This window comes from Myotis lucifugus, unplaced genomic scaffold (assembly GCF_000147115.1).
Source record: "Myotis lucifugus unplaced genomic scaffold, Myoluc2.0 scaffold_3, whole genome shotgun sequence".
Lineage (NCBI taxonomy): Eukaryota > Metazoa > Chordata > Mammalia > Chiroptera > Vespertilionidae > Myotis > Myotis lucifugus.
Genome location: NW_005871051.1, coordinates 15,034,824 through 15,049,910, shown reverse-complemented (window position 1 = coordinate 15,049,910; position 15,087 = coordinate 15,034,824). Strand labels below are relative to the sequence as shown.

At 36.6% G+C, this 15,087-nt stretch overlaps 1 protein-coding gene across 1 annotated transcript in view; it reads right to left on the bottom strand.

Annotated features, from left to right (window-relative positions):
* SPAG16 (sperm associated antigen 16) overlaps nt 1-15,087 on the bottom strand; it is a 606,360-nt gene that overhangs the window by 182,939 nt on the left and 408,334 nt on the right. Inside the window, exon 16 of the mRNA XM_006082484.3 lies at nt 10,198-10,263. Coding sequence (XP_006082546.1) covers nt 10,198-10,263 — 66 coding nt within the window. The remainder of the gene's footprint in view (nt 1-10,197; nt 10,264-15,087) is intronic.

The following is a 15,087-nucleotide window of genomic DNA, read 5'->3' as shown; positions in this document are numbered from 1 at the left end:
TAAAACTGTAATATTACATAACAAAACTATTATTTTAGTCTGGCCAGCATGCCTCAGTGGTTGAGTGTCCATCTATGAACCAGGAGGTCATGGTTTGATTCCCAGTCAGGGTACATGCCCAGGTTGCAGGACAGATCTCTAGTGTGGGGCATGCAGGAGGCAGCTGATCAATGATTCAATGTATATATCTCTCTTTCCCTCTCCCTTCCTCTCTGAAATCAATAAAAATATAATAAATAATAAATAAAAACATTATTATCTACTGGAAGCCGATCCACCCTGGCTGCTTGAGGCAGTCTCTGCAGGGATGTTTCAAGTAACCTTGATATGGAGATGAGAAATGCCCTAGCCTTTGGAATGGAATGGATGGGATTAAGATCAAATAGGATAAATGCAGATGTAAGAGGACAAGAGGGGGAGGAACCTGGCTAGGAGAAGAAAGGTTGTTTCCTCAGGTGAGGATTTTTATCAGTAAACCCTTTAATTGAGAGTCAGAGGAGTGGTTGGTTGCTTTGATCTTTGCTTGGAGTGACCTCCTTCAGTTACTTCCTTGTAGCTTAGTGGAACAATAGAGTAACCTTTGAATGGAGATGGGAAGCCCCCTGGCCTTTTGTATAGAATCGATAGGATTGGGACCAAATAATATATATACAGATGTTAGATGACGATAAAAGAAAGAGGAACCTGGCTATGATGATCACCTGAACACTGCCTCCATGTCTTTCCTTCCTCGCCTACTCCGTCCACACCTTTGGGAACCCCTGGACCCGCTGGGGCTGGACCCCCGCAATTATCTTAACTATTATAATGGCATTTCCAAAAATTGTTAATACATGGGAAAACATACATATGCAGTTCAATGAAGGAAGGAGCAAACACAATTGTTTATACTGTCTGATACACATATAAGCATATGTTGAAAATCAGAGTGGTGGGAACTAAATCGGAAATGATTATCTTTAGGTGGTAGGATAAATCATTTTTATTTGTTTCTTTTAGCATTTTTAAAATTCAAATTTAATGGAGTTAGCATATATTAATTACTCTCATCAGAAAAAAAAACATTTTAAATAAATAAATAATGAAATCAAAACAACATACACAATACCTGTTAAGTATTAATTTTATAACTTAAAATTCTGCTATGTAAAATGGGCAAGAAAGAGGGTTCATCAAGCAAATGGCAGAAACATTAAGCCCTAAAACATCAGCTGCTTTCAATATGTGAAGGTAATGACCTGCAACTTGGTATTAAGGTATAACTATAGTAAAATGTTTAGGCTCATTAGCAGAAAAATTAGTATTTCAAACATTTTTAGTATACTGATACATTAGTGTGTCTCCTAGGACAGGCCTGTGCAGTGTTAAGGATTAGCTCATTACACCATTTCCTCAGTACCCTAATGGCACAAATAAGGCAAAGAAATATGGAATTAGAATGGAAATAGAAAGTAAAATTTGGGAATGCTCAAGTTTAAGGCTAAAGAAGAAGGGAATATAAAGCATTGGAAAGATGTAGATGAGGTTGCTGAGGTCAGTACATAATTCTTTCCTATGCTATTGTCAATCTAATAGGCATTAATAATTTATATCACCAGTCATGTCCCAGGCATATGGAAGCTTGACATCTCAAAAATAATTACTTATCATCGACAATATACAACACTTCACTACATAATCACAATAACTTGTTCAAAGGGATTTATATTTATTATCTCATTTCATCCTTCATCTTTAAGGTTAGATTATATGGCCCTATTATTCAGATGAGAAAAAAAGACTTGCAATGGTATAAAGCTTGCCCAAAGTCATCGTATTAGTAAAACAGACCCAAGATTCAAACCCAGTCAATCTGAATTAAGTGCCCAAGCTTTTAAGCTCTTAAGGAGGAAAATATTTTGCATGTTTTGACTTAGATGCTTTGGGGAATGGAATCCAATGAAATAGTACTTAGGCGCTTAAAGTGCATATTCTGTTATGAAGGCAGAACACCCTGAAAGAACTACTAGTACTGTAACAAAACATCAACAAATATGTATTAGCAAAGAACAAATTGAACAAGCAGGCTCGATCCCCAGTCCTGGTCCAGGGCACATACAGGAGGCAACCAATCCATGTGTCTCTCTCACATCGATGTTTCTGTCTCTCCCTTTCCCTTCCACTCTCTCTAAAAATCAATGGAAAAATATCCTTGGGTGAGGATTAACAAAAAACAAACAAAAAAAGGTGATGACATTTCTTTTTTTAAGGACTCTGATAAAATTATTTGTCATTCATTAACTATTGACCAGACAAGCATTCCCTGTTAGAGTGGCCTAGCCCCAGGTGATGGAGTGTGAGGAGGGGGAGAGAGGGAGAGAGGACAGGAAAGATGCAGGACAGAAAAGGATAAGACGTGATCCTAGACCTTAATGAGTGATAGAGTCATCTTGTTCAAAGTAATTTATAAATCTCCTAAGTGAAATGAAATGTATTGTCCTGCAACTACATTTTATAAATATGTATACACTAGAGGCCCAGTGCACCAGTGGGGTCCCTAGGCCTGGCCTGTGCCCTCTCACAATCTGGGACCCCTCGGGGGATGTTGGATAGCTGGTTTTGGCCCCATCCCTGCAGGCCTGACCCAGACAGGAGGGAGCCCGATCCTGTGCGTTGAGCATCTGTCCCTGGTGGTCAGTGCACATCATAGCAACCAGTCGACTGGCCGTTCAGTCACTTAGGCTTTTATGTACATAGATAAGAATAAAATAGATGTAGGTGAAATCTCCTCTTCAATACATAGAGAGCTTTCTTCCCCAAACCCTTCATCCCCGGTGGAGCCACTATTCTGTTTGTTAACTTATAGCTCAGTTCACTGCTTCTCTGCTCTTTCCATTGACCAAATCAAGTAATAGAAGATTCTGTTTGGAGTTTGAAGTGAATAGTATGTGATACTGTTGGAGCAGCTTTTGCATTAATTTACATTAAAAAACTGGAATCACGGGACCTCCTAGAGAGTGAAAGCTAGATGCAATTGCTACTGCACTTTTAGTAGTATACCAGGGATGACAATTTTAATGATATAGGCACTTAAATTCATTAATCTGTTGTTCTTTATCAGGGGAGAAAAGCAGTCCTTTTATATTCCCAGAACAATGAAGGGGGCAAGGCAGGGGATGCAAATTAGAGAATTACTAGTCTTCTCACAGTGACCAGAGGCCGGTGAGGGGCTCAGAGCCTGAATGTCCACGTGAGTCTCTTACATAGGTACACACCCCAAAATATGTAGTCAGATCTGTTCCTTTCCTGGTTGGAAAAAGTTATAATTCTTTTTTTTTATTTACCTACATCAGTCCCACAAATATTTATAGAGTACTTACTAAGAATAGGGTACAAATACATATTTCCAGTAATTTCAAAATAATCATTTCTAAAGTTCCTAAAGTGCTTACTAGGAACAGGGTACAAATTCATATTTCCAGTAATTTCAAAATAATCATTTCTAAAGTGCTTAGCTAGAGCTTTAAAAAATATATGTATTTTACCTCTTCACGGTGAAATAAAACAAACCATCTAGCAAAGATAGCAACAGCACCTTAATGACTTCATTGCAGTCCCTTTTCCCGTTTGTCCTTCTGCTCCTTAATCATTGCAGAATATATTATATGTAGATCCACACAAATTCTGTTAAATCTGTTTTATTTATTGTGATAGCAACCTAAGAATTACTCTATTTGGCAGAAGTCTCCTTTAAAGTGGCCAATTATTATTGATTAATATAGTGTGTACTGTAATAACATTGCTGGGATACACTGTAATAAATTTATTTTCTTTTAATATGTACATAAGTGCAGTTGCATAAAATCAAGGCAGTTCTATATACATAAAAAGGATAATTTATGCATTGGTTTGTATTATCATAATGTTTAAATTACTAAGGTTCAAGTTTATGATGATAAGCTATATTTGGCTGTAGCTATATGGATGTGATTAGATAACATATTCTAAAGATCTATAGTTTGACTCATAAAAATAGGTCAGAGAGGTTAAGCTATATATATTTCACTAAAATTCATAGTCTTTCTAAGAACTATTGCTTTAGGCTGTGCTTCTGCTGCCACAGAATTTTTTAGAAACTATTTTTTTCACTAAATAATATTTTCTTGAAGATAAGAAACTTTATCCACAGAATGGAGAAAGAAAATTTACAAGCCCACAAAGGCACAGTCTATTTTTACTATTTTTAGATATGCAAAAGCCATCATAATAGGGAAGTCATCTATAATTTAATGATTTGGTTTCTTTTGTAATTTTGTATTTGAGTATGTAAACCGAAAAACAACTATTTTAAAGAAAACATTCTACCCCTCAGCCTAAGAAGAGAGAAATTTTGAAGTTCTTTGTTCAATTCCAAGATTAAGCCCTGTCTTTGTGGTCTTAATTTTCTTTAGTTGAGACGGAACAAAATGTAGATGCAACCAGCATATGTTAGAAACAAAGGGATCTTTTGCTTCCCAAACAACCAAGTACAAGTCAAGGAGTATTTGCAAATGAGCATTTACACTTGAATACTTTAGGAAAAAGAGAATAAAATGCGGTCTCTGAATGCAATCTAAACATAGCAGCTTATATTTCCTTAGTTGGAAAACTTGCGTTTGTTTTTTTTATAACAGCTGCTGAACTGAGGTGGGGTGAGAGGCAGAGCATGGTGGTGATGGACATGCTGGGCCCCAAGGCCATTGTGAAGTCTGCCAGCGGAACTTCCAGACCATGTGTGGGGAGAGGGGACTCTGAAAGCATCTTCCCTGTAGGGCCATGCTGAGTCCACAAATGGCATTTCTGAGGAGGGGGCAGATTCCTCCGCTCTGCACGGTGGTGTTCATGTTAGCCAGCAGTCACTTCTTGAAGTATGATTCACAGGGTCACATTCACCCACGAACACGCAATTAAGTGGGGAAAATTACATTAACGGGGGTAATCAAGTTATCTTGTAATTATGCTTTTGAGTAAATTGGTGTGACAATTCTTTGTGCTCTAATTATGTGATTCAGAGATAATGGATGGTACATTAGACATTATAAGTAAAAGAATCTCTTTAAAAACTCAGGCTGTTATACCTGTAGTATTTCAAACATTTTCAATCCCATGCAAGTTTAGACTGACTATAATTAACCATGACTAGAGAAAAATGTATAATTTTATATTGATATTGTGATATTATTTAGAGCATTTTTGTCCTTGGAAAACTGTTTAAATGAGACAGTTATATTGGAAGACCACTTGCTTAAACGGCCAAATGTTCTGAGCAGTGATATCATATTTTTATAAAAGTAATAAATATATTTTGAACTATTTTTGGCAGTACTATGCTCAGAATAAACATGGGAAGTCAGCAAAGTGTATTAAATTCGGAAATAATATTTTAAGATCAATGGCATAAAATAAATGTATTCCTGTCCCAGCAAATGTTGTCTTAACTATGTACTCTTTTAAATGCCCCTTGAGTTCTGACCTACAGTGAATTTTTGATATTTCCTAATCAATGACTATTTATTGATTACCTCTGAACCAAGAATTATGCCAACAGCTATGGGGAAAAAAAAAAGGTATTACTCAGCCAAAGGATCTATTATATTGCCCATAGTGGGACATTTTCTTTTCACATATAAACATTTTTGAAGCCAAAGATAATGCTTGGGATTATGCTAACATGGCTTCAAACATCCCACATTTTGACCAGTAACAATTTAGGTTAATAGTGATCTCTTACAGGTAAAATATCTCACCTGCTTAATCTAATCCTAGCTTTCTCCCTGTGTTCTGTGACTCCATCACACCACACTTCTACCACCTCAGGAGCTTGGTCTTTGCTACTGCCTCTATTTGAATTTTTCCTTAAGATCACTGCAGGGGCCCTAGCTGGTTTGGCTCAGTGGATAGAGTGTTGGTCTGCAGACTGAAGGGTCCGGGTTTGATTCCGGTCAAGGGCACATGCCCGGGTTGTGGGCTCGAACCCCAGTAGGGGGCTTGCAGGAGGCAGCCGATGGATGTTTCTCTCTCATTATTGATGTTTCTATCTCTCTCCCTCCCTCTCCCTTCCTCTCTGAAATCAATAAAAATGTATTTTAAAATAAATCACTGCAGGGTTTTCTTGAATGGCATTCTCTCAGAGCCCCTCCCTGACTATTCTAAGCCCCAACTCTCACCTCATTACTCTTTTCACCTGAATTTATTCTGGTTAGATAACATTTATTATTCTTGAGACTATTCATTTGTTTAATTATTTTCTTTGGTTCTTACCAAAATATAAAGTCCATAAGGACAGGAGTTGGTATTGCGCATTGCTGCACCCTCAATATTTAGAGCTGTGCTTGAGACATGGCAAGTGCTCAGTAAAGAGATGCTAAGTTAAAAGTCATGCTGACTTTTTCATACATGCCAAAAATACTGTCATTCAAAAGATGTACATATAGAAAAACAAATGATTAGTTTTATAGTAAAAGAGGAAGTATGAAGATATATGACATCATCATGATACATCTAATTTTCATGGAACCATCAAGAAAATTACACATTCTTGAATTAACCTTTATCCAACTGTATAAATTTCTAAAAGTTAAACTTTGGGGGCAGGGGATATAATCTTAAATGAACTATTCTTTGTTATTTACATTTTTAAATTCTAACAAAACAAAGTAGAAATAAAGGGTAAAAACCTCTATCCATTTATTATATCTAAAAGTAATTTCTAACTAATTTGTATTTTCTGTTTGTACAAATTCTTTTACTTTAATTTTTCAATCCAATTATTTTATTATGTTAAGGCAAGATTATTTCATAAATGATTAATTTAAGGATATTGCAGTATGAGATTAGTTTAAAAGACATACAATTGATTTTTAGATATGTAGGAACATTGAAATAATTCAAATATGTTATAAAATAAAATTAGCATGTTACAAGTCCCTTAACTTTTTATTCTGTTGTTGTTTACAATTTCCTCAAATAGAACCTGCTTTGGTGTTTTGTTTTGTTTTTATCACATATCTAAAAGTTTTGACTTATGCAATATCTAGTTGCAATAATGAATAATAACTGACATGAAATATCAATATTGGCCAGGCTAAATGGTAGTTGACATCAAGTTGGATTGCTGAAGAAATAAACAAAATTGAAATGTTTTTGATGTGAAAGTGCTGCCTGACATCATTTGTCCTTCAGAGGATCAATAGCTGCATCACCTAAATGTTACTTGCATAGCTTTATATAAAGGGGCCAGAGAGAGATGCTAAGTACTTTCTGTTTGAGATTGAATAACAAACACAATTTTAAAAAATCAGAAATTGAGTTTCCTTTCCTAAAATGCTGTGAAGATAACTTTTCTAGGTAGGCAATTAATTGCAGGTACTTATTTGTCTGTGATTTAAAGGAAATATAAAATGAGTTAACTCATTTATGTCCATATTCCACCAACTTAGAAAAAGCAATTAACCTATCTCAGATCAAATGTAAAGCTCTTAACTGCCTAGTTATTAAATTGTATATTCTAAATGTAAAAATGAAAAAATACTCCTACTGAAGCTTATACCCATTTTTGCTCCAGTGAAATATAACTACATCATTTCTTACTTAACATAGTAGTAGGAAGTTATGAAATTTCTTCTCTCATGGCTTCTGCTTTTTCATTAAAGAATGGAGAGTATTATGCTAAATGAAATAAGCCAGTCAGAGAAAGACAAGTATCACATGATCTCACTTATACGTGGTATCTAATGATCAAAATAAACTGAGGAACAAAAAAGATCCAGAGATATTGAAGCATACAACAGACTGATGTATTTCAGAGGGAAAGGGTTGAGGGAGCAGGAAAAGATTAACCAATGAATTTTTATGCATATATGCATAGCCCATGGACAGACATGAACAGGTTACTTTAAAAAGAGGTTTTACATAAATATCTTCTTCCATTAGAAATATCGTTAAGAAATAAAGACACCAGAGCCCTAACACTATATAAAATATGAGCATAACCAATGGACATAAGACACTGGGGGGGTAGGGGAAGCCGGGGTATTGTCAAGGGCGGGGAAAAAAAAAGGACACATATGTAATACCCTTTGTAATGCTTTAAGCAATAAAAAAAATTAAATTTATATAGCTTTTCAGGACCATACATATATATTGTATATTATGTATTTGTTTCTGTGATTCTTGGTTGCTAGCTAGGTAACACTGAATTTTACATTTGTAGTTTCTGCTTACAAATCTAAAATTGTAGAATTTTCCTAAAATTGTGCTTATATAAATAGCCGAATACATTTTTTTAACGAAGGTAACCTAATTGCATATCCCAAAGGCATCAAACGATTAGTAAGTTTAATACTAGGTAATTCAGATTGCTGCCTGCTATATATGTACCTTATAATGCATTTATTATCACACCTTTGTCTGATAGTTTGTTTGAAAGTGAAATGTGTCACAATGCCATGTCCTTGAGAAATCCCTAAAAGTCTTTTTGCTCTTTCAGTAACTACTATCTCCTGATCTCTTGACAATTCTCAGCAGGTGTGTGCAGCAAGACAGCTTTCAAATCAATTGGCATAGTGAGTGTAAACTTCACTTAGGAGCGTCAGTTATCATCATAAAATATTATTTCCTTAATTAGTTATTAAATATTTGTAACAAAGAAGAAATAAATTGATGGAACAATTCAGTGAAGTCCTGGCATGTTGATTTGGAACTGTGTAGTGACAGGCATTTTAGTGTGAACAAAGTGAGTAAACAAAACTAGGTTAGCCACCGTGACACTGGACACTGGACCTCATATTCATCATTTTGGCTTTGAAATATGTATAATTAATGTGTGTCTCCCTTGATTGCCGATTCAATAAATCTGATTTAGCTATTTCCATATTTATTAAATTTTACTATTTAGTATGTTAAATGGTGTGTCTCTTTCAGCTACAATATTGCTTACCATATAAAATGTCTAACTTACAAAATATTAGTTTACTTCATTTTAGCTTCCATTCAATTTTCCTAGGGCACATAAAGTTGCAAGCCACTTAATAGAATTTTGGCATAAATATCCACATTATATGGGCCCATGTTGCTTAAATGGTTTTGTAATATGCTAGAAATAAAATTTTGCTTGGTATCTAGAACTAATCCATAATATGTTGGCTCAACAAAGTCAATCAAATGGAAATTCCTTTCTTGAAATATAATTGTAGTTGAGCTCATTATTAACATTCCAGGGTTGACAGTGACATCGGCATAATTCAGGTGGAGCAAACAACCTTCCTTTAGTAGAAAAAAAATTAATTTGCATTTTTCCTCTTTCTAAAAGAATAATAGCACAATAGTAACAGAATTTTGACAATGCTGTCATTTTGAAATTAGATGTAGGGAATCTATCAGATTTCTTTTTTAGCTAATTGGAAGAGGGATATGGAATTAAGATTCACATTCTACTGGGAACTTGGAGACAAATTAGAATGTTAGATATAATTAAATCATAGAGTTTGAAAGGACTTGAGAGGTCATCTATCTTGTCAAATCACTTCCATCTGAGAAGAAACAAACTTAAATCATCCTTCCATGATTACTATTTGAACCCTTTTAAGGATAACTGCAATTAGCTCAGCAACGCAAAGCAATGTTTTAACAATTTTCATCATTGGAAAAATCATCCTGATATGTAAATATCTCAAGCTTCAGAAAAACATATTTGGGATGCCATCAGTTTATATGAAAAGAGAAATATTTAAAACCTTTCAATGAAGAATTGAAAAGCTGTCCATTCAAGGTTTCTGTGTTCTAACCAGAAGGAAGTCCCTGTTTCTTTGACGGTGTTTATTCTTGGGTTGCCTTTCAAGCATTTTTGTTATCTTATGATTCTGCACTAATATTTACAAGTCTATATCACACTTTCTTGACACCAAAATTAGAAAAGAAGCTTTCAAAAATGTACCTCATTAGAGTCAAGTTCAATAGGTGAGTTCCTCATTGTTCCTACAACTATAATTGTATGTTTTTGTGTCCTAAACTTCTGCAAACCTATACTACCTATATGTTTTTTCCATTGTCATAATTAATTCCCAAATGTGTTCTCCTACTGACCCTGTTAACCTACATTTACACCTGGGATTTTGTTTTATTAAAATGAATTTGTATATATGAAGAGTTTAAAAGAATTATTGGGAGAACTGAACTCACCTTAGGAGTGAAGGTGGCATCATTGATGGAATGCATGTGACCATAAAGTGACTGCTCACATTTACCCTAGGAAGACAAAGCAGAAATAAAGTCAAATAAATTCCATTCAATGTGTGAAAATAACTCGAAGGATACTTAATTGTATTTGTTTTCAAGCAATGTTTTAGTCCAATAATAAAAGTAATATAGTCTCATGATAGAAAATGTTAGCTTTCGATATCAGCTACCATTCAGAATCAGTGCTGTGCTGATGAGTGTGCCACCAGGGCTGGTATCTACACTGGAATTCTTGTGTCCTTGCTTTTACACCCTTGAACTGGTGGTGAAATCTCACCAAATGGCACCATTATGCCATTAGTACAGTTTTCACGCCATGGGGCTGAATAGCGAAGCCCATGATTTCTACCACTGCTGGAGGTGTGGAGTCCTTTCTCTTTTTTGTTTTTAGCTATAGGATCATTTTTTTTTTAAATTTCAGAATTTTCAAAGTTTGGCATTGTGATCATCGCAAGTATAAAAATGTTATAACACATGCACAGTAGTATTTTTAATACAAAATAAACATTTGTCATGTGAAAGCCATACTTCACATGTACCCATTCAGATCATGTTTTCTAAACAAAGCTACAATTAACTATAAAAATGTCCAACTTCAGTTTAAATGATTCCAGGAAAATTGACCCATAACATATTACAAAGGGGATTTCAATGGGAGAGGGATGGCTTCACTTTTACACCAATGTTCAAAGGGCATTCTTAACTACCTGAGGGAAATAATCAAATTCTATAGAAGAACCAGAAAGTGATACACCTGGAATATTGAAAATATATTTTTTTATTATGGTATGAAATTAAGATTTAATCTAATAATATAATATTAATTCAAAAAGTTATTTTCAGCGATTAACACATCAGGGACAATTCTAGATACTTAGGATATATCAGTGCTCAGCAAACTCATTAGTCAACAGAGCCAAATATCAACAGTACAACTATTGAAATTTCTTTTGAGAGCCAAATTTTTTAAACTTAAACTATATAGGTAGGTACATTGTTTTTAACTTAATTAGGGTATTCCTAAGCTGGCCTTTGCTAAAAACGTCCTCAATCTGATTGAGGTACGTTTGCTGAGGTCGACCCCTTCCAACACTCCCATCCACACTCGTCTTGTATACTTGTTTCAGGTAGATGAGTGTGGATGGGAGAGTTGGAAGGGGTCGACCTCAGCGAATGTACCTCAAAACAATGTACCTCCCTCAAGCTGAGTATCCCGCCGCCCGCCTGCACCTTGTCTCCTGTCACCCGATTGACCGATACCCCCCACTTCTTCTAACGCCACTTCTTCAAAATAGACTCGCCCAGGCCGAAAACTGACTTCTGTGCATGGGCCACGAAGTTTCAATCGCACTGTATGTGCATGCCCGCACGTGGTATTTTGTGGAAGAGCCACACTCAAGGGGCCAAAGAGCCGCATGTGGCTTGTGAGCCGCGGTTTGCCGACCACTGGGATATATCAATGAATAATGGAAGGGAAGGGGTATCATGAGTTTGGGGATTGAAGGGCAAAGGGAAAATCAAATTATCAAGTAGAGCAATGTGGTTTGACCACACTCAGAAAGTAAGGTTTGAAGGTCTAAAATCAGTAGGGAGTTAACCAAGCAGACATGTGGAGAAAGCATTTCAGAAAGAAGGAAAGGCTAGAGCGAATGTCTCCAACTGAGAGTTCACCTGGTGTGCTTCTAGAACAGCAAGGAGCCGATGTGGCTAGAGAGAAGTCAGTCAGAAGAGTAGGTTTGCTCAAAAGGCTTCATGACTCTCTGTCATAACCTTGTATTTACTTAGTCCTCTGCCATGTGAGACTAGTAGATAGATTACAGAAAAGACTACAAAAAAGAGATATTAAAGATAGTGGTCACCATCATGCCTCTCATTGTTATCCGACATTCATGGAATATTTGGAATTAGGCAAAGTGGGAAAGGCTTTAACTACTAGGCTCTAAACAGCACTCACCATCGCTTTAAAATAATTAAATTTCAGATATTTTTACAGACTTGAGACATGCTATCAATCCCTTTGCACAGACTGCACAATTACCCATATGAATTTAAATTTCATAAAAATATATTGAACACTTTGGCACTCTCTCAGAATGCCCCCGCCCACGTCATCCTGCTTCAGTGTCTTGATAACTGTTATAACATTAATTTTGCTGAGAACTTCAAAGCATCCAAATTCCTCAAATGGAAATAAATTACTTGCAAAGCCAAAAAGGTGAAGTATAAATTGTTATGATTAGCTTTCATATATTATTATTTTAGGAACTTTTGTGGTTATTTTTTTAAACTAGTATCATATAGTCATATAACATTATGCTTGTAGAGTAAGTGTTAATATTTAAAGATATATTTCAATTAGCAAATTTGCCTCAAAATATTTTTGCATTAATGAAAGTTTTAAATTTGGCCCTCTTCTAAATTGCAAGCCTCTATACTATTTGATTAATTAGTAAGGAAAATGGAGTTTTCTGACGCAAATCCTGAAGGCCAAATTTTAATTCGGAATGGAATCTCCAAGGCACTCTTGAAAAGCCCTGGAAATATGAGGAAATAATGGAAATGCTGACGGACCACATTTGTGCTGCTATAACAAAACCTGACTAGAAGATAAATGTTTCATGAATTAAGAAAAGTTAAAAAAGCTTTTTCTCTCCAGCTTTGTTCCCAAGATAAAAGTGAATGTGCTCTTTTGGTGGTAGAGGGAATCTGTGGGTTACTAATATGCTCGCCTGCACATAACCTTAATCAAAAGCAATACCCAAACCGGGACACTAAAGCTTAGAATAACTTCTTTGATGAAATCTTGTCAGAATTGTTTTATTTCAAAGCGGTGAAAAAGAGGGAAGAGTTGTATTAAAAAAATCATGTGACCTAACACGTCATTGCTCCAGAGAACCCGTGTGCAAGGATCACATAATAGTTTCTATCATTGGCCCTGGGGATCGAAACATCTGGGACTTAATTCTTGGAACCGCTTCTTAATAGCCATGTGACTTTAAACAAATTGCTTCCCTCCACTGTGCTTCGGTTTCCTCACTAATTCTCGAAACAAACCCAAATGTTAAATACCACTACCCGTGTCCAATGGGGTAATATTTCACCTATGGTTTTGTTTTGAAAATTAAATGAGATAATGCATGTGAACATTATCTCAGTAGAGTGCTTAGATAAAGTAAGAGCTTGACAAATATTAGCTCGCCACCATTGAACATGCTGATAACTTCCAAATCAACATCTCTGCCCTTAGCTGTCTACCTGCCGCTTGAAAGGAAGGAGTCTCAGAGGCATCAGTGCTGTTTCTTCTGTTTGTCCCTGTCATTCCCCATGTGGCACTGCCCTGCTTCGTGCCCTCTGTCTACTAACCCCATCACCTTGGGCACTTGGGCTAATTGGACTCCGCCAGAGGAAAACACCAGCAGGATGTCGACAAGCAGAAAGAGGGGACAGATAAAAAACTACTTGTTCAGCTGTGATCTTGTCAGTGACCCTGTCTTCTTCCTAATTCCACAGCTCCTGTTGTGAGGTCCTCTCCCATGGCTACAGCCCATGTGTGTCCAATAATGCTCTTCTTCTCCTGCCCCTTCAGACCCAGAGGTAGTGCTGGCTTCCCATGGTTGCTAGCCGTTGAGTGCTGTGTTTGGTCCCTTTACCCTGTTCACATTTCTATAATATTCAACTGGAGTTTTCCCAGTCATCTGCTCGCTGCTGGGTACAGCCTGTCAGACATAATATGCTAAAGCAGTCTTTTTAACTCACTACTTCCCAGTTGCCTACTTGATCCTTGCCAAATCATTCCCTGTGAGGAAATGGCATCACAGTTGTTCAAACAAACAACCTAGGCAATCAAAGACCTGAGAATTAGAATACCTCTCCTCTTTCCTCACCTCCAGCCGACTCCTCATCCAGTATACAGCTCTTCCTGAAACATGAAGCCCTGCTGTGCTCACTTCTGTCACTCTCCATCATTACCCCTCCAGTGCATGATGACAGCAGGAGCATCCTTATCGATCTACTTGCTCCTCCTCTCACCCCAAACCTCATCCATTTCTCTCACGGCCACCAGCCTGATCAATGAAACTTGAATCAGATCATGCCAAGATCCAGCTTACAGCCATCCAATTACCATTGTACTCAGAATAAATTCTAAACTCTTTACTTAGCTCCAAAGGCTCTGTACTGTTGGTCTCCTGTCTGGCTATCTGACCTCACCCTTTACCATTCTCGCTTCTCATGTGCAGTGTTCCAGAATATCTTCATTTGTCTACATGGTCAAGGTTTTCTGAGCAAAGATTAATAGCAACCCTAAAGATAAAGAAATTTGGAGAGATTTAGGGGCACCTCTCCCTGAGGAATTTGTGTTTTTTGTTTACATTCTAGGAGTTACAAGACTAGAAGCCTTCCCTTCCTCCCCCTAGAGGGGGTTTATTTATATTTTAAAACAAATGACTCTGTCTCAATCTCTCTCTCTCTCTCTCTCTCTCTCTCTCTCTCTCTCTCTCTCTCTCTCAGAGAAACAGATAAGCTCTAACGTCATAATTTGGGGGTTTCCTTTCATGGGACATAATTCCACTGTACCTGCAGGGTGCACCTCGCTCTTACTGCTTCTCCCCTTGAGAAATTAGGCAAATTAACACACACTGCTCGGTGAGTAAATGCATGGTCTGAACTCTGATCCAGCAATCTCCTGTTTCTTGTCAAGATAAACAAATTAGTGTTTGTTTATATATAAACAAATTTATATATATAAAGAGCCAGGGGCCGTCACATCTGAAACAACTGAATGGATGACCGAACAGGCTGAGTGGGCAACCAGGCCGGCGGGGGGTAGGGGGA